Source organism: Octodon degus, unplaced genomic scaffold (genome assembly GCF_000260255.1).
Source record: "Octodon degus isolate 3935 unplaced genomic scaffold, OctDeg1.0 scaffold00008, whole genome shotgun sequence".
NCBI classification, from domain to species: domain Eukaryota; kingdom Metazoa; phylum Chordata; class Mammalia; order Rodentia; family Octodontidae; genus Octodon; species Octodon degus.
In genome coordinates, this window is record NW_004524584.1 from 4,748,037 (window position 1) to 4,767,250 (window position 19,214).

Here is a 19,214-nt window from a genome sequence, read left to right on the forward strand (position 1 = left end):
TGACTTTTCCTGACTTGTAACACTAAAAGAGTCCCTTTTTTCTAGAGCAGGTTTTGGAGAGTGGGCTCAGCCTTGTCATTATTAAAAATACAGATGATTAAATTAACTCACATTAAACAGTACTTCAATACAGATAACACATGGATGGCTTTCTCATCAGGTGCTTACCTTTACTCTAGCAGTTGATATTAAAAATATTTTAGATGTGCTTCTTCACAGAAACATTCTGCCAGTGGCTTTCAAACTATTTTGGTCACATTCCATAAGGTGCTAAGGGAGAACCTTACATTGTGACCCATGTATGATATATGCTTACAATTTGTTGTCTTCAGTTTGTAGTGTAAAAGGCCTCTGAAATGCCACAGGATTCTTTGTTTTTTAGAGAGTCTTGCTGTAGAGTTTAGGCTGCCTTTGAAGTCCTTATATATCTCAGGCTGGCCTCAAATCCGTGGGGATCCTCTTTGTCTCAGCCTCTGAAATGATGGGATTACAGGCATGTACCACTGTGCCTGGCTTAAAAGATTGTTTTCTCAGATTTGTTTAGTAGCAAAACCTCACTTTAACTTAGATGAGGTTACATGCAGTTTTAATTTTTCAGAATCAGTTTAAATATACCTATGTTTATGAAATACTATGTTAGACTTCTATAAGAAATATCAGATCATCCATTATAAAATTAATGGATATTAATTTTAGCTTACAATTTTGGATGTCCTAGTTTATAATCAATTGGACCATTGATTTTTGGGCCTGTGGAGCAGCATGCTAACTTTAATATATCCAAATCCACTTGGAGGGCTTATTCACGGTGACCCAAGACTTCCTGTTAAACTTAGAGGTTCCAAGACCTCTGAAAAACACTACTCTGGGAAGGAAGTCATTTGGGACCTTTAGAGGAATTCTAGATACAAACTGTAGCCTCTCTTTTAATATTCTTGATTACAGGAACAGCCCTAGGCTCCATTGGGGTTATAAGGAATATAAGATATATGTGCTCTGTTAACTTAAAAAACTAAACATCTGATTCTGAAATATTTCTTCCAGGCTACTATACCCTAAAAAGCAAACCAACAACAAAAAGCATTTATTAATTTAAGAGTATATGCATGTTGAGTAGAAGATAAAACTAGATTAAGTTGTGATTGGTAGGTTTATTCACCAACTGCTAGATTGACGGCACCATGCCAGGCTTGTAAGACAAGTGACTTGGATAATAGGTAAAAAGTAGTAAAAATTATACTGTACGCTAACCGTTTGATGAAAAAATATTAAGAATTTTAAATTAGCAGCTGCCAAACTTTTCTAAACTATTAGAATCCCCTAGCCATCTTTAAAAAGCACTGATAGATGGCTCCTTCTCATATCCTCTAGGCATGCTGATTAATTTGTAAAACTGTGTGACCAGAGTATAGGAAATTTTAAAAGTTCACTAGGTAATTCTAATGTACACCAAATTTGAGAGCTATTGTTTAAAGGAAGTTTTAAAAAGTAAGAATTAAGTTAACCCATTAACATAGAAGAATAGGTTAATTGGAAAGAAAACGAAAGTTTGTTTTAAAATTGTGTGATTAGAAATCATTACTTTTTTTAGGAGGGGAGGGCAGAACCACGGATTGAACTCAGACCCTTGCACTTTTCTGGCAAATGATTATTCTTCTGAGCTATCTCCCCAGCCAGAAATCATTACTTTTGCAGTATTATTTTAGATAACTAGAAGATGAGAAACTCAGGGAAATGAAAATATGCCTGAAAATTTTTGTGTGATACTGTCAAATATTATGGTTTAGTGAAGGAATAGTTTGTTACCAAAAGTGATGACTTATATAACATATGAAATTATTCAAAAGGTATTTTTTCATATCTCTAAGTGCTTTGTTTTTGAGTATTTGATTTACTGGCCTAAACAAAGAAATCTTTTTTTAAAAAATCATCATTCTAATTATTTTCCTTTTAATTCTGTAAGAACACAGTTATGATAGTGATTTGCTTAAAGCAAAATTGTTAGATGACTTAAGATTATCTGTTTAATCGCTTATTTATTCTCCTACTTTGTGTACACACATGAAATTGCTTTAGAATGCTTATATTACAAATATACTGTGCTCTTTTCCCCTCAAAATATGTCATTTAGTTTCCCCAAAATGAGAAAGGTTAGTCTTTGTAAATTGTATTTTCTTGTAATATTTTAAAAGACCTAATGACAAAAACCCCTTGGATTCTAATAGCCCAGAACAATGTCCAGTTCTCTATAATCATTCAAATTTTCTTGCTATAAGCATATATGAAAATATGGTAAAAAAGAAAACAAAAACAAAGTATGGTAAAGACATTACAGTGAACCTGTTAGGATTCTGAAAAAGATGGTATGAAATATGATTTTTTGTTTGAAAAATACACCTTAGTTTCTACTTTTAGCATACAAATGTTTGTTAATAAACTTTTAAAGCCCTGGAAACCTGCCCATAACCAAGAGAGCTGTGTAATTATAAATATCAATTTGATTTAGAAATAAATTTTTTAAAAAAGAAATTCTCAGAACAATCTGTGGCTCTTTTCCCTCCCTCCCTTGCTCTCTCCCTCCCTGCCGCTTTCCCTCCCTCTCTGTATTTCTTATTGGAATCAGTCATTATTAGGAGCTAAGATTTCTTCCCCAGATTATTAGTTATATTTCCATTTATAAACTTTTAGGTTTGTTTCCTTAACATCAAGTGGCATAATTTTCATATATTAAATGTGAGCATATATCAGGATATTTTTGTCATGGCATATTTGGGGCATTAATTGAGTCTTCAATTCGAAGTTGAGAAATTTTTCTTTCCTACAGTGATTATAACTTAGCCTGTAGCTGTTCTAATTTCTTTGTATTTGGTTTCCTGAATTTATTTTCTGAAAAATATAGAATCTTTGCATCTTTGACCATTAAAATTTTTAGTGAGAGTTAAAGTGATTAAATATTGTAGTGATTAAATCCAAAAATATAAAAGCAGTAATAACAGCAAAGCTCAAATAATTTCCATTTCCACATTAAATTCTCTGAATTTTTTCATTTGTGCTTTCCTACAGTATATATTTTTTCAGAGCTAGGTATGGTAGTGCGTGCTTATATCCTCAGCACTGTGGGAAGTTAAGACTATAGGATAGAAAATTTCAACTCAGTCTGAGTAAATTACTTCCTAAAATCTTGTCTAATAATAACAAAGGTAATTGGAATATGGCTCAATGCAAAGATCCAGTGTTGAATCTTCAGTAACACTTTAAAAAAAGAAAAGAAAATATTTTTTAGCCTGAAGTCTTGATAGTAGAAATTTGTTGTAAGGGTAACTTAATTCACAATGTTACTTTATTGTCTTAACCCTCTTCTTCATGTTGTTCCTAAAAGGCAGTTAAAGTTCTTAAGAGAAGTATCCTTATGATAAATAATGCCAGATGATTATTAAGAGTTTTAAAAGTTGCAAACTAAGTTTGCTTTTAAAGGATCTGATTAGATAAATAAAAATTTTTGAAAGTCTTTGTTTTTTGTTCTTACCTCTCACTCTTGGTAATCAGAAGACTGACTATACAGTCTTTGTTGTATTAAAGCATGATTTGAAAAAAAAAAAAGATATACACACATATATGAATGATCAAAAACTGTTGAATATTTAAATTCAGTATCCATCTAGATAAGTTCTACTACTGGTAATGGGTATATATATTCATCTTAATGGCTTGACATTTTCAAAATCAATTTCTTAGCAGTGGATTTTGTTAGATCATCATGGTTCCAACTCTGTAGAAATTATGCTATCACTTTTTTAGTTATTCATATATGGTAACATAGTTTAGGTTCCCCCCCCCCAGCTTTTTCTATGTTCAGTACCTTTCCATTTGAATGATAGAATATAAACTCTTTGAATTGCTCATAAGACATGTATAATAAATGAACAAAATAATGGGCACACCATATCTACCTTGAGTATGAAATGCTCACTCTTCTTGTGATGCCTCAGATGTCATTTGTACATGAAATTATCTAAAATATATACCCACTGAGGAAGTTTGTAGTTTATCCTGTATTCCAGTCAAAATTAATTTCTTAATTTTAATTATGAATAAATAGTTCTAATATTTCTTTAAAATATATTATTAAATTTAATAATCAAAATTACATACTGCACTTTGGAATCTGCTCCAAGATGAGGAAGTTTTAAAGGAAGGAAACAGTTTTAAAGGAAGTAGAGTTGAAATAACTGTCAAAAGACAAAATTAAATAAAATAATGTAGAATGACTCAAGAAATTATAATCTGTTTTTAAGATAAAAATTTGTAACAAAAGAAGTGTAACTATGAACGCTGCAGTGCAAAATATGGGTGACAAACACAAATATGCTAAATAGTAAGAATAGCAAATATATATAGCAGTACCCAGTACCTTTGTGGTCACTTTACATGCATTTAATTCACATTTTTATGATGTTAGTCTTCAGTTGTATTGTTACACAGATATAACATCTGAGAACTCGTGAGACTGAGGCAGGTGAGAGTAAACAAACTTGTCTGTGTTCACAAAACCAGACAGTAGCCAACCAGTACCTGATCCCAGGTGAGCTAGCTCATGTTCATTCTCTTACAGTCTTATTTTACATGTTGATTCACTGCAAGTTCATGATTCTAAAATGCCTGACAAGAAGATTGTCAAGAACAATTGTACTCTTCCAACATGAACACTCTTGGTCACATAATTGCTATTTTAATTAAAATTTTCTTACTGCTGATCAAATGAATTATGGAATTATATGAGTTTTTAAAAGGGCCAGTTATGCTTGCTTAAACTCAGTTGTTTTGCATTGAGAAAAACATTTCCATTGTATTATCTGAGACACCTTTCATTATCGGAGTTGCTTGAAATTCTGAAGCTAGGGAAGCTGAGGCAGGAGGATTACAATTTTGAGGCTCACCTGGGTGATTCGGCAGGATCCTGTCCTAATTTTTTTTTTTTTTTTAATGTTTTTTCAAAGGGTCAAGATGTAGCTCAGTGCAGAGGCCCTGGATTCTCCATAACAAAAGTGGAGCGAGTACTTAAGAAAAAAAAAATGCTCATAAAGTATAATTTAGCAGTAACATATCAGTGGAACTAGAGTAAATCTTCATCTGCTTTAGTTATTAATTATATATTAGGATTATAATTACATGGTGGTAATTACAAGATATTTATCTTTTTTTTTTTTTTTTGGTTTGTTTTTAACTCTTTGAGGCAGAGTTTTACTGTGCAGTTCAAACTGGCCTTGAACTCACTTTGTAGCCCAGGCTGGTCTGGAACTCATATCAGTCTTCCTATCCTTAGCCTCCCATGTACTGAGATTACAGGCATGTGCCATGTTACCCAGCTGTCCTTCAATTTTAAAACATATGGGGTATTAGTTTACAATGATAAAAATAGTTTATATTAGTTATTATTAAGATTTATTATGTTCTAGCAAAAGCCAGATACTGAAAACTTTGTATCTTTTTACTTTTTCATGTATAACATGAGTTTTGACTAAATGAAGTATTTATATGGAATAAGTCTTGTTTTATATTTTTCTAAATATATCTATTTCATATATAATACAAGCCAAATTTTAATCAGAACTATATTTTCAAAGATAATAAAGTTTTAGATATAGTGAGCTTTGTTCTAAGTGTAAATAGAGCTTTGTTAAACTAGTAACAGCACCTTAATAAATTAGTAGTTTTATGAAACACAAGATCAAGTGGGATCCTAAAGGATGAGTTAAGTACTTCAGGGGTAAATGGTTTATGAAATATTAAACCAAAGACCTGGATTTAGAGTCAGACAAGTTGGTGCCCCTCTGTAATTCCAGCTACTCAAGAGGCAGGAGGATTGCAAGTTCAAGGCTAGCCTGGGGAAACTTGACAGACTCTGTTTCAAAAATAAAAATAAAGGGCTGGGGAGATAGCTCTGTGGTCTGGTCTAAGCATCTGACTAGGAAACACAAGGACTAGAGTTATTACCGGCCTTCGAATTTTGGGCATGCAGTGCCTGGCAGTAAAACCAAGTGTGGTGGCACACACCTATAATCCCAGCACTGGTGAGGCTGAGACAAGAGGATCACTTCAAGTCTGAGCTGCACAGTGACACCCTGTACCAAATAGATAAATAAATGATTGAATTTAAATAAATAAATAATGAAGACAAAAGAGTCAAAGACACTGCTCAGCACTCAAGTTCTTGCTTACCATGTGTTTGGTCCTAGGTTCCCCAGTATCATGGAGATGGGATTAGGGATGGTAAGAATAGAAGTTTACCAGGAAAGGCAAGAGAAGAGCTTACATAAAGAAGATGTTTAGTGTAGATAAAAGGAAACCACGATATGTGAAACTAGGGAAAAAGCAGAATTGTATTACCAGTATTCTTGTATACTAAATTGAGATTAGTTTTAGTACTATTAAGTAAGCCATACCAAAAACATTGTGCTCCTAACTATTCTAGATAGTCTTATACATGGATGCTGGAGATTCTTAGATTAGAAAGGCAAGGATCTTAAAAATTTAAAAATTTATATGGCACTGACTTATTAGTTATGGTCATTACTAACTTATACATGTGTGATGATTTGACCTAAATGGAACTTGATAAATCTTTTCAGTTTTTTACTTTCCCAGTACTTTAGAAGTAAGAAATTTTGCAAGAATTTGAAGAGTTAGAATTAGTGGCAGTCTGATAATAAAAAGCAGGTTCTTTTACTGTGCTAAAATAATCATAATGGTTATTATTTATTGTGAAATATATAATACAACTTAAAAGCAAAAGTTTATACCACATACTTAATGGTACATTTTATGTAAGCCCCTCAGAATTTGGTTTTGATAAGTTGTTTTCATTAAAATATCTAAATGCCAAAGAATATATCCTTTTCTCTCTTTGGACACACAGTTCTTATGCATTATAACTTTTTTGGAGGAAGAATTAAGGTAAAAACCTGTCCCAGTCTTGGTGATATCTAAATGCCCAAATAAGGGTTCTGCATCTTAAAGATTATTAATTCAGAGAATTGCAGTGAAAATATAGAATTCCTTTTTAGTGATTTCAGAAACACTGTATCTTCAATGATGTTGTTATGGATAATTTAAAAGAATTTTAGGTAGATGCTATTTGATACAGGTAAAAGAATATATATAAGATATGTTAGATATTAGATTCTCAAATCTGCTATCTCAAGTTTGCAATGTTACCAGCTCTTACTGACACTATCTTTATATTCATCTAATTTTATATTCTACCTGAAATGTTTTTTTCATGTTTAAAAATTTTGGCTTACACACCTGTTGATTCTTTCTTTTCCACCCCAAAGTAAATGTTTATCAGGATCCATGGATGAGGTCATTATGTGGTGACCTCTCCATATGTAACTGACAACATTTTGGGCTGCACATATTTAAAACTAGTGATATTTATAGCCATTGGTACTCTGATTTTATGTGTTCTCATTTCTTTTGGTGGCTAAGGAAACACAATTTGCTAAAATTTATGATTAAGACAAAACTAAGATATCCTTGCCATTTTATTTATTTATTTATTTTTAATTATCATGTATTTTAGTACAGGGACTTCAGAGTCTTACTACACAGATTGGACTTGTAGTGATCCTCCTGTTTTCACCCTCCCAAGCACTGGCATTACATGTGTGCCCCACTACAGCCAATCTCAGTCAGTTTCAGCACACCCTGGGGGCGGGGCTCACACAGCACCCTAGGGATCACACCTCTTTCCCTGCACCTGTCTAAGCAGGCACTTTAGTCCACAGAGCTATTTGCCTGCCTTATCCCTGCCATTTTAAAAAGTGTTCTTGTGGTGATTCATTCCTTTGATTAAGAAATATTTGAATGTCTATGAAAAAGCAAATGAATAAAACACTTTAGTAAATACTGCAGTATGATAGATGACAATAAAGCAAAAGCACAAGAAAAGATGGTGAGAATGTAGGTTACATTATTCTTCTCAGTTATTTTCTCATTGCTGGGACAAATACCTAACACTCATAATGAAGGAAGGAAAGGTTTATTTAGGTCACAGTCACTGGAAGTTTCAGTCCATACTCAGATGGATCCAAGGCAGAGAGAGGCACATGGCAGGGGCCAGCAGTTCTTGGCAGTGAACAACAATAATGGCAACAGAGTGAGAAAATCTGTCTCTTTCATGTTACATTTAGGCTGTCTGCCCCAGGCTGAGAGTACTTGTTATTGGTTCTCAAACAGAAGCCAGATCAGAGTCCAAGTTGAGAATTTAAAATGCACCTTTAATACCGAGCTTGGGGCCTTCTTAACTTCTAGTCACACAGGAGAGAAGACGGGGAAGTGCACCGAGTGACAGAAAACAGTAACTACTCTCTACTTAGCATGTGTATGTATTTTAAAACTCATAATTTACCAGCACATACAGGCACAATTCACAGGTTAACTTGAAAATAGATTGAGTACAATATCCAGATGAACTTTCTTTGAGTTTTAACAAAATCATTAGCTACATTCCTACAAGGATCAACAGGCAGTCAGGCCTAAACTTAATTATCACTTATTATATAGGGGCTGATTTTCTTAAGTACATATACATCAACATGAATCATTCTGACTTAGGTTACCACAATTTAACACATTCTGAGGTTATTAACCTTTACACAAATACTATGTGCTGTTTGCTAAGGGCAGTTATAAAAATAACTCATCAGTCTTAGGAGGAATTCCCCAGACATGAGGGCCTACAGCTGTAATTTTTAAACTAAAGAGTGGTCTTGAGTACCCTGTTACTAATTTGCATAAAATGACTTCAGTGAGTTCAAAATCCAAGTAACCCATTGCAGTACTCACATCCATAATCCCAGCAGTACTAAGACCCATAATCCCAGTAGATCAAGAGTTAGTCTCAAACTCTAGAAGTCCCTACCCCTTGACTGCATGAGGCTTTGGGGGGGGGGGGGAACAACTAAACACAAACCATAATAGTAGGGTTTTTTTTTTTTTTAAGTTCTAAAACTGTGACCTGAAGAGAGACTTGGAGAAGGTAATGTTCGAAGCCACACTCATAGCAGAGAGAAGAGAAAATAAGGGCAACGGCCAAGGAGTAGCTTTACTTATTTTTAAGAAATTGTTCAGAAGCTAGAGTACACTGATAATACTGTATTTGACTTTGTTGTGTGCAGCATATTTTGATTATAAAACAGTTCCTCTATTTAGCTTTTTCTTTCCATGATAACTTTTTCACAGCACCATGTTTTTCCTTATGGGATTACTGAACCTGTCTCTATCCCCTATATTTTGTAATTGAAAGTTATGTGTGAAGACTTCATCAGATTAGCTATATAACTTTTTCTCACAAAATTTCATAGGTAAAGTATTGTACTGTATACTTGATATTGTATCCTAGAATGTAGCACTTACTAGTTCTCTTCTTACTGATGTCATGTAGTGACATCATTTTTTTAAGGTAGTGACCATTTACTCTTTTTGTAAAAGTACATTTCTCTTTGCAATTATCATGTAAAGGTTTGAGAGCCATTCACGACTTGGCATATAATGGTCTTAGTGTACATTTATCATCTGTTCTCAATAACTTGGTTTTATTCTGAATGCTGACATCAGTATGGCCTCAAGTCTGAAAGTAGAATATTCTTTTACCAAAAAATTTATTTTAAAAAGGAAAAAAAAACCAGGATGTTAAAGACGGTAAAAGAGTGACAGTAGTTAATATAATACATTGCATATTGTTATTTTCAGAGTATAAGACGTAGGCATGAAATATTGTCCAAACAATATTAGCACAAACGTTTCTGTATAAGTTGTTTTAAACAAAGGGTGACTTTTTTCTTATCAACAAACTAGGCATTTCTAAACAAAGAATTGGGCTTCTCGTGAGATACCAGGGGAAAATAAGTCTTTATTTCATGGATAACCCACGCAGTCAATGAAGCCAAAAATGGGACAGTTTTATCACTTAAATTAATAAATTCACTTCTTCAGTATTTGGATGTCTATCATATTCTTCCAGTCTTTTTCATCACCATTGGTTAAACTTGCCAAGCTCTGCTTCTTTTATATTTTTAGATCTGTGAAAGTAGTAGTCTCCTTACTTTGTTTGGGTTTTTTTGCTACATTGCAACCAAAAGTGGGGTTTCTTGTCTGTTCAGGATACTTACTTGCTCAAAATTTTTCAATCTTCATATACTGCTTTTGTCAAAAACTCTAAATTCTTTAGCCTTATTTATGACCTTGTTCTGGCCTATCTTTGTACTAGTTATCACCACAAATTTTGTTTTAGCATATAAACTTGAATGAGTTTTGTAGTCCCATTATTGTGCTTTTGTTTATAAGCTTTTATTAATTTTAATGCATAGAATGTTTTTTTCTCTATTTCTCTTGGCCAGTTGCAGCTACAAAGAATTGCCTGTCTTTTCTAAGTACATGTGTCTTTACAAAGCTGCTGTCATTGTACTAATTTAATTTGTATGTGTCCCTCTCCTTAGAGTACAAATTCTTTGAGAGAAAATCCTTCTTTGGCTCAGTTTTATATGCCAAAGATGTCCTATGGTACCAGGAACTTGGTGGTGTTCAATAAATGTTGGATAGTCAATTGGGTGGATAGTTTTTGTTCTCTAAAGAAGTGTTCTTGTACACTTGTTATAAGCAGTCGTGGCATAGTGGTTATTCCTTCTTGTTTTGGAATGTATTCCTAAAATGACTCACAGTACCTAAACCTGTATATGCAAGTATTCCTCAGCTTTCAGTGGGGTTATATTCTGCTAAACCCATCAAAAGTTGGAAATATTATAAGTTGAAAATACATTTTATATGTTCACTGCTCCTAACATCATAGCTTAGCAACACAGTACACTAACATATCAATCATTTATACTTAGGCCTAAGGGCTGTCTGGGAACTGTAGTTTACTGCCAATGCATAGTATCATGAGAGAGTATCATACTGTATATCAGTATTGTGGGGTGAGAAGAGCAAAATTCAAAATTTAAAGTATGACTTCTTAATATTTTTCCACTGTCATAAAGTTTAAACATTATGAAGTAAGCAACTGTAAGTCGTGGACTATCTATGCTATTTTTTGTGAATTTACCTGTGATAATGTTTAATTTATAAATTAGGCATAGTAAGAGATTAACAATGATAAAGTTAACAGCTGTAGCAATATACTGTAATGCAAGTTATATAAATCTCCCTTTCATCTTCCATGAGATTGGTATTATATACAGAATGAATATTTTGGTTCAAAGGAGGATAGATGTGGAGTAGGGTAGACAAGAGAGGTCCTTACACTACTTTGAACAATTTAAAATTTGTGAATTATGTATTCCTGGAGTTTTCCCCTTAATATTTTCAGACTGAAATTAACCACAGTTTAACAGAAACTATGGAAAACAAAACTACAGATGGGTTGTGGGGGGAACCTACTGTATGTATCTTTGGCTAAGTCTATTGTAATTAGCTCACCAGAAGCCAATATTTTACTGAAGATAACAGCATTGTCAGCTGATCTAAAAAGCAGATCTCTCTTCGTTTACTCTTAAAGAAATTTTTTTATTCTCATTACATATCTGTAGTTTATGACCAAATTGAGTTCTGAAATAATCTGTTATTCCCAAATAATCTTGCTATCTTGATTATGTACAGATTATTGGTTGGTTACTATTAAAACTCAAATACTTAAGGATAAAGCCATAAACCTTCCTCTGCTTTGTTCATAAGCTCTACTTTACAGTGTGGCCTCTTAAGAGATTTTTTCTTTTCATCTGAAACTCCTTGTTTGTTTGTTTGTTTGTTTGTTTGTTTGTTTTACTGGCTCTTGAAGCTCAATGCTGCCAATCTTTCCTTTTTCTTTTACCCTTTTCCCACAAGAATTACAGAAACATCCAAACTTGCTTTTCCTATTGATTGTCTCACAATTTTAGATCAGAATTCCATTTTCCCACTGTTGAAAGATGAATTAGGGATAGCTATTTTATATAACGATTTTGTTCTCTCTTAAATTCTTTAATAAACTAAGAGAAACTCTGTTGTGGAGGAATTTACAATTCCAGAACCGTGTAGCTAAGGATTTAGAGCAAATTTATCATTTTTTTCTTAAGGTTTGTTTATTTTGTATTTTTTGCAGCGTCTCACTACGCAGCTCCAACTCGTAGTGATCCTACTGTTGTCAGCCTCCCAGACACTGAGATTACAGGTCTGTGCCACCACTCAGTTGTCAACTCAGTGCCCTTGGGGGCAGGGCTGGGGCCACGTGTGGTGCCAAAATCTCTGTGCTTCCCTAGCAGGCACTTAGTCCTATGAGCTATCTTGACAGCCCTTATCATTTTTTGTTTTTAGTCTTGTTTCTTTCATCTTTTATCAGTAGTCACCAGTGCATAGATACAAGATTATATATGTTTAAAGTACATACCATGTAAATGCTAGTTGTTTTATATTTTTCTGCACAGAGCTGCTCTTCCTTCCCATATTTTCTGAACATTATTGGAAGATTTTTTTTGTAATAGTGTTTATTAATTTTGTGTCACCCTTGTGGATTTCTGTTTGATAATTTTCCTAGACTTTTGCTTTATGCTATTTCTTGATATGGTTTGCTTTTTCACTTATTTATTGAAATATGTTGTTTATTGAATATTATGTTCAAAATGTCAACATATGGCTTTCCTTTATTGAATATTATGTTCAAAATGTCAACGTATGGCTTTCCTTAAGAATCACAATATTAATTGTGGATAAAATATTTAAGCTGCCTAATGATTACCTTGTTTCTTATTGTTGTTTAATTGCCTCTCCTGAAAAAAAAAAAAAAAAAAAACTACCATATTTCTTTTCATTTGTTTGTTTGTTTTGGTTTTTTCTTTTTGATACAGGGTCTCACTGTATAGTTCAGGCTGGTCTTGAGCTCACTTTATAGCACAGGCTGGTCTCAAACTTGCAGTGATTCTCCTGCTTCACACTCACAAGTACTGGGATTACAGGCATACACCACTATGCACAGTGTAAGAAGCAAATTTTTAATAAACCATTGCCCATAGGAAATTGTTGATATGGGTACTTAGTTTTCTTTTCCCAAAATGTTTTTCCTTTGACTGGGCATGGTGGTGCATACCTAAATCCCAGCACTCAAGAACCTGAGGCAGGAAGATCTCTGTGAGTTGAGGCCATTCTGGGTTCAAGGCCAGCCTGTACTGTATAGCCAGTACCTTGTCTCTTAAAAAAAAAATAATGTTTTTCCTTTTGATATTAATCTTTGCACGTGGTACAAAAACTAAAAGGCACAAAGTGATACACATTTCCTGTACAGTCAATAATTTGCCTAGGTTCATGTTTTGTTGTTACTCTTATTACTTCTAATATACCCCAGGTTTTAGATTTTCATAATATGCTGTTGCCTTGCCCTTATGGCAGAGAGTTTTTCTTCATATTCACTTTTCAGCTTCTATTCTCCCACCACAACCATGCTATAGATGAAACCTCTCACCACACTGTTTTCCTTCCCCATTGTTTATTGATGTTGCGTGTCGTGTGGACTCATCAGGGCATACATCGTCCTTGTCCTACCTTGTCTTAATCATGCTATATTCCTGGAGCCACCAAGAAACCTTTTCAGATTTCCTGTTTTTTTTTTTTTTTTAAGATAGGAAAATATTTTTACCAACTGTTAAGTTGGGGGGCCCGCCCCTTAGCTTAGTTCTTTAAGTGGCTGCTTCAAAGCAGTCAGGCTCAGGTTGCTATGGTTCAGTCCCTGCAACTCAAGCCAGCCAAACCTGCCCTGAAGGCATTCAGAGGAAAAAAAAAATCCTTATTCAAAAAGAAAAAAAACCAAACCAGATCGGGGAGATGGCTCAGTAGAATAAGTGCTCCTCTGGCAAGCTCAAGGATCTGAGTTCAATCCCCAGTTCTGCAAAAAAAAAGAACAAACAAACAACTGTTAAGTTAATGCTTAGGTGCATTTACTGGCTGGTGACCCAATGAAAGAAGCTATATATTTCAGGAAAACAAAATAATTTATTCAAGCTAGCCTCGAAGAGTTGGAGGGGCCCATTTGCCTTACATCACCAATTCACTTTGAACAGGTAGGCAAACATCTTTTATGATAAGGAACAAAAAGAAAGCAAGGCACAGAGAAATAATGCCGATATCTGCACTTGTTTCTTGACTTTCCACCTTCTGTATTTGTCTATGTGAACTTTGGGGGAAAAAAGAATTCTATGTAGAAAGGGGGGAAAATAACCACCTTTGTTCCATCTGCTCTCGTGTTGTACTAAATATGTATTTTTAATGCCTTTTAGGACAGTGGTGATTATCCCCTTACCATGCCTGGACCTCAGTGGAAAAAATTTCGTTCAAACTTTTGTGAATTTATTGGCGTCCTGATTCGACAGTGTCAATATAGCATAATTTATGATGAGTATATGATGGACACAGTAATCTCCCTTTTGACTGGTTTGTCAGACTCCCAGGTCAGAGCTTTTAGACATACAAGTACCCTTGCTGGTAAGTAAGCAACATTTCTTTTCCTTTTCATCTAGTTGTTTTTTTTTTAATTAAAACTTTCTTTAGATCAAATGTTAATTTCAGCTAATCACTCTGTTCCTGATAACACATTCATCCAAATTTATCTGAATGTTTTGCCTTAAGAATAAAAATTGAAAATATCTAGCTAGTATCAATAAATGTCACTAAATATTTAATATCATGTCTTTATTTTATGACAAAGAAATTTTAAGAGATCATTATTATATTATACTTTTTGACAAACCCATTATATCGTAGTTTTTAAAAAATAATAGTTTGCATTCTAGATTTACAGTATGTTTTCCTCCACTTAATTGCTTTGCTTTATTCATCACTACTATAGGTAAGTGTGTAAATATTTATTTTTTACATCCTTTTAATTAATGCTGCATTGCTTATCCATGTCTAGGTAACATCTCTAACATCAGCTCATTCAGGTATGCTGTAGGTACTCTGAAGGATTTAGAGATTGCAGTTTTCCCTTTTGCTTTAATTCTTTTTAAAGCTATCTTGATGACTTAGCAGACAGATATATTCATTTTTTTCCCTTGCTTTTTCCAGAAAATAATTTGGTTAATTTAACAGTTCTGGTTTTTTTTCCTGAAACTACATTCTTTCATTTTATGGAATATGCATGTCTGTGCACATATGTAAACATAAACAGTTTTTTTTGGTGGGGGGTTACCAGGGATCGAACTCAGGATTTTGTGCTTGCCAGATAAGCACTTACTCAACTGATCTCTCTAGTCCTCATAAACATAAACATATTTAACTTATATACTCCTCTGATATTTTTATTAGTCATAACTTTATCTCCATCTCAAATATTGCCATCACAAAACCAGATTTAGGTTTATTAGCTGCATTTTATCTTACGTTTAAATTTCAAAATCTTGTGTATCTAATTTATTTAAAGCATTGTTTCTCACCTTAGCATATACTTTAACATAACACTTTAGCATATTAAAGTCTACTGGAAGGATTGTTGAAACATTACTTCACCCTTAGCTGAACTGGGTGCAGTGGCATGTGCCACTGATCCTACCACTTAGGTATGCTGAGGCAGAAAACCCAAAGATCCGGTCCTACCTGGGCAACCTAGTGAGAACCACATCTCAAAAAACAAACAAACAAACAAAACCCCATAGAAACAGCTATTGATGTAGCTAGCTGATGGAGCGCCCCTTACTTCAATCTCTAATACTAGCAAAACTAACAGAAAAGAAGTGATACTGGTGTTTTGGGGACCACACATTATAAATATTTATCATAAAATTTTGTCATTTTGTGACTTAACTTATATTGCACAAAACCAAAGAATACTATTTGGAATCATCTTTAACTTTCTGAAGTATAGTTTTCCAATTTTATTTTTTAATCTTACTTCATATAATTAAATGCATGTTAGTGTCTATTCTGTACCAAGTGAATATAAAGCCTTTTGGATAGTGTCCATTTTCTCATTAGGCAGAGAGCAAAATGTTTACCCAGTTTTATGTTTTGTAAAATAAAAGTGTAAGTTATAGTTGAAAAGATTTCTTTAAGAATGTACAGTAAAGTTTGTTTTGTATTTTGAGAATAGCCTCTTACTCTTAAGAGAAAAAAATCTTAATGCCTAGTATATTGTAAAGTATACTGTAAAAATTTTGATTGCTTGAAAATTGTCTGATGTTACAGATTTTTTTCTAATGTCCTGATGTTATACATTTGTTCTTCTATTTTTTTCTAAGTATTTTGTTTCCTTTTCATCTTGCTTTCTCGTCACTCTGTGTACAGTAATTTACCATTTACCTGGTTGTCAGATGCACTAAGAATGTATTAAGTTGAAATAAATAGAACTTCAATATTAACTTTTGAATAGCAAGTTTCCATCATAAAATTTAATTAACTTGCCTTCACAGTGATGTTATTAAAAGGTTTCCAAAGGCCAGGAGACAAGGAGAAGCAGCAAATTAATGGAGCACTAACCTTAGATATTTCCCTGATGATAGTATTTGACATGACAATTCGCAACGGAAGATGGAAAACTTAATTTACAAATCTCAAGCTAAACAGCAATAGGTACTTCTCTTTAGGGGTATGATACCAGCTTTTAATCCAGAAACCTATGAATTCTGCATATAAAATTAAAGAAGCCAACATACTCTATTAAAAAGAGAAACAGTATTATAGAAATATGCAGACTATTTTGACTTTCAAGAGCACTCTCTATACAGGAATATTCTTAAGTGGTAGAGTATATACTTAGCATATTTGAAGTCCTGGTTCAGTCCCATCATTAAGAAAAAACAAAAAAAAAGTCATAATTTCTGACACCAACTGTTTGCTTTTGTTCTCCAATGCCATGTAAATGATGTATTTCTGTATTTAAGGTACCTATATTATGATGTTCCATTTTAGTTCTCATTTCTATTGGCTCATTTTCAGTACTTGTATTATATTATATTCTCAGTTTATCCTATTGGTTATTTATGTCTGCTCATGTTACATAGGCTTAAATATATTTTCATTATCGCTTTTCTCTCTCCTTTTGCGTTAAGTAGCTCCTCTGTCCCTGTAGTTCTTTATTTATCTGTTCATTGTAACTTTAAAAACTGCTTGATAAGTGCCATTTTGTTTTCACCTGATCTCTTTTATATCATCATATAAACTATTGAAGTTATTTTTAAAGATCAGATATCAAAAAGAAAAAGTGATAAACATGGTTATATTGATTATTTTAAAAAGATAGAACCTGTGTTCATTTTCTAAATTTACTTCAAAATATTCCTGTAATTCCCATATTTCTATCATATCTTCCAAAGCTCAGTGGTATAAAATGTAAGACAAAGTACAGAGAGAACTTAATATTAGGCTGGACAATAATTATCCATTTATTCAAGGATTTTTTTTTCTTCTCATCTTTGCCCTTTTCTGTGGTATATTTGTGAGGATAGATTAAAAGATAATCATTTTTATTCACTTTGCAGGACAAGTCTTGGGGACTAGATAAAATGGGCAGGAACATTTAATCCTCTGCTTCAAAGACTATGTGCATGGACAGTTACAAGGCAGTTTGCCAGATATGATTAATCGGCTTTGGAATAAAATGCTTCTTGACATTCCTTATATCTTAGCTGAGAAGAGAGACAATCAGGTTAGTTATTTTGTAGGGTACAGATACAAGTTCCATAGCTTTGTAAGTCACCAAAGTGGTCCTATCAGTAGAACTTTTAATTTGTTTTCAAATACCCCATTTTCTTGTTGTGCATTAGCTGTCTCCCTTTTGTCAGTGTTTATGCATTGCATTTAATTGTATATTTTTGCTACACTTTTATTAAAAGTTTTTGCCATTCTATAGTTCTCTAGGTCTACTTATCCTAAAATAAGAATTCTCATTTTTCCATTGGAGGTAAACATTTTGGAATACTTTTTATCATTAAATTGATAGCAATTTATTTTATATCAGCAATTTTATTTTATATAATTTAATGTTTCTCTTAACTGGAGTTTTAAAATGTACTGTCCTATTTATTTGAACCATTCTAATAAAAAAGCTTCATATTGCAATACAGCTTTTATTAACTCTTATTTTTCAGAATTAAATGCCCATTCTAAATAGCCATCTCAATTAAACATATTAGAACTTAGCTTGTGGCTTTAACTTATATAAGAAAAAACATTGTCATAATCATTGTGATGGAATTATAATCTGATAGCAGGAACATTTTCCCCAAAATTTGATGAAATTTCAATGTTATGAGAAAATACTCTTTTTTTCTTCAAGGTCAAAAGTATATAGAGCTCCTTTATCACTTTGTTGTTTGGTATTATGATAATACTACTCTCTACAGATCTTTTTTAAAATTATAGTTACTTTTACACATTTGGTTTTAAATGTATGTTAATACTTTATTAATGGATTATTTTGAATTTTGTATAGTTAATAATTTTTAGCAGAGTAGTTTTGGTTTAACTTTGTTATCTTTTTGTTATTTTCTCACCTACATAGTTTCCTGTGCTATAACAAATAGATTAATACTGGCCACCTCTTATTTGTAAGGTAAAAGTGTTCATTTGAATAAGTAAGAATTGAGAACTCAATTTTTATTAATAATGAATTGGTGAATGATTCAGTTTAATTTTTTTTCTAAAATTATTTTGGGAAAAATTAGAAAATTGGTCAAGATCATCATGTGAGTAGTTTTAACTAGTGGATAACAATGAATTACTCTGACTCCCAAAGGATTAAACATTTCATTATAGTTTATTCAAGACTACAATAGGACAGATTGTTAATTTATTTACATTTAATTATTAACATTTCTTACAAAGAGAACATCTCTGCACTTTTTCTTTCAGGAAAGATGCCATAAGGAATTATTTTGTTTATTAATCATAAATTGAAAATCATTTTTAGAAATTTGAGATCTCTTTTGGCTTTCAATTGCTGAAACTCTGATAAAGAGTTCTAGAGCTAGAATTTCTAGATTCATAGCTTTCTGCCTTTTGGTAGTTGGATAATCTTACGCTAGTCTTGTCTTACCTGTCTTCTAATGTAAGTGGAAAAGATAATAATAGGTATTTTTTACTAAAAGAGATTAGGAAAGCTTAAGGGCTGGGGAGATGGCTCAGTGGAAAAAGCGCTTCCCTGGTAAGCTCAAGGACCTGAGTTCAATCCCCGGTTCCGGAAAAGGAAAGAAAGA

At 32.9% G+C, this 19,214-nt stretch overlaps 1 protein-coding gene across 2 annotated transcripts in view; it reads left to right on the forward strand.

Annotated features, from left to right (window-relative positions):
* Stag1 (stromal antigen 1) overlaps nt 1-19,214 on the forward strand; it is a 462,283-nt gene that overhangs the window by 265,731 nt on the left and 177,338 nt on the right. For both annotated transcript variants that reach the window (XM_004624996.2, XM_023705036.1), the window contains exon 7: nt 14,304-14,508. In XM_004624996.2, coding sequence (XP_004625053.1) covers nt 14,304-14,508 — 205 coding nt within the window. The remainder of the gene's footprint in view (nt 1-14,303; nt 14,509-19,214) is intronic.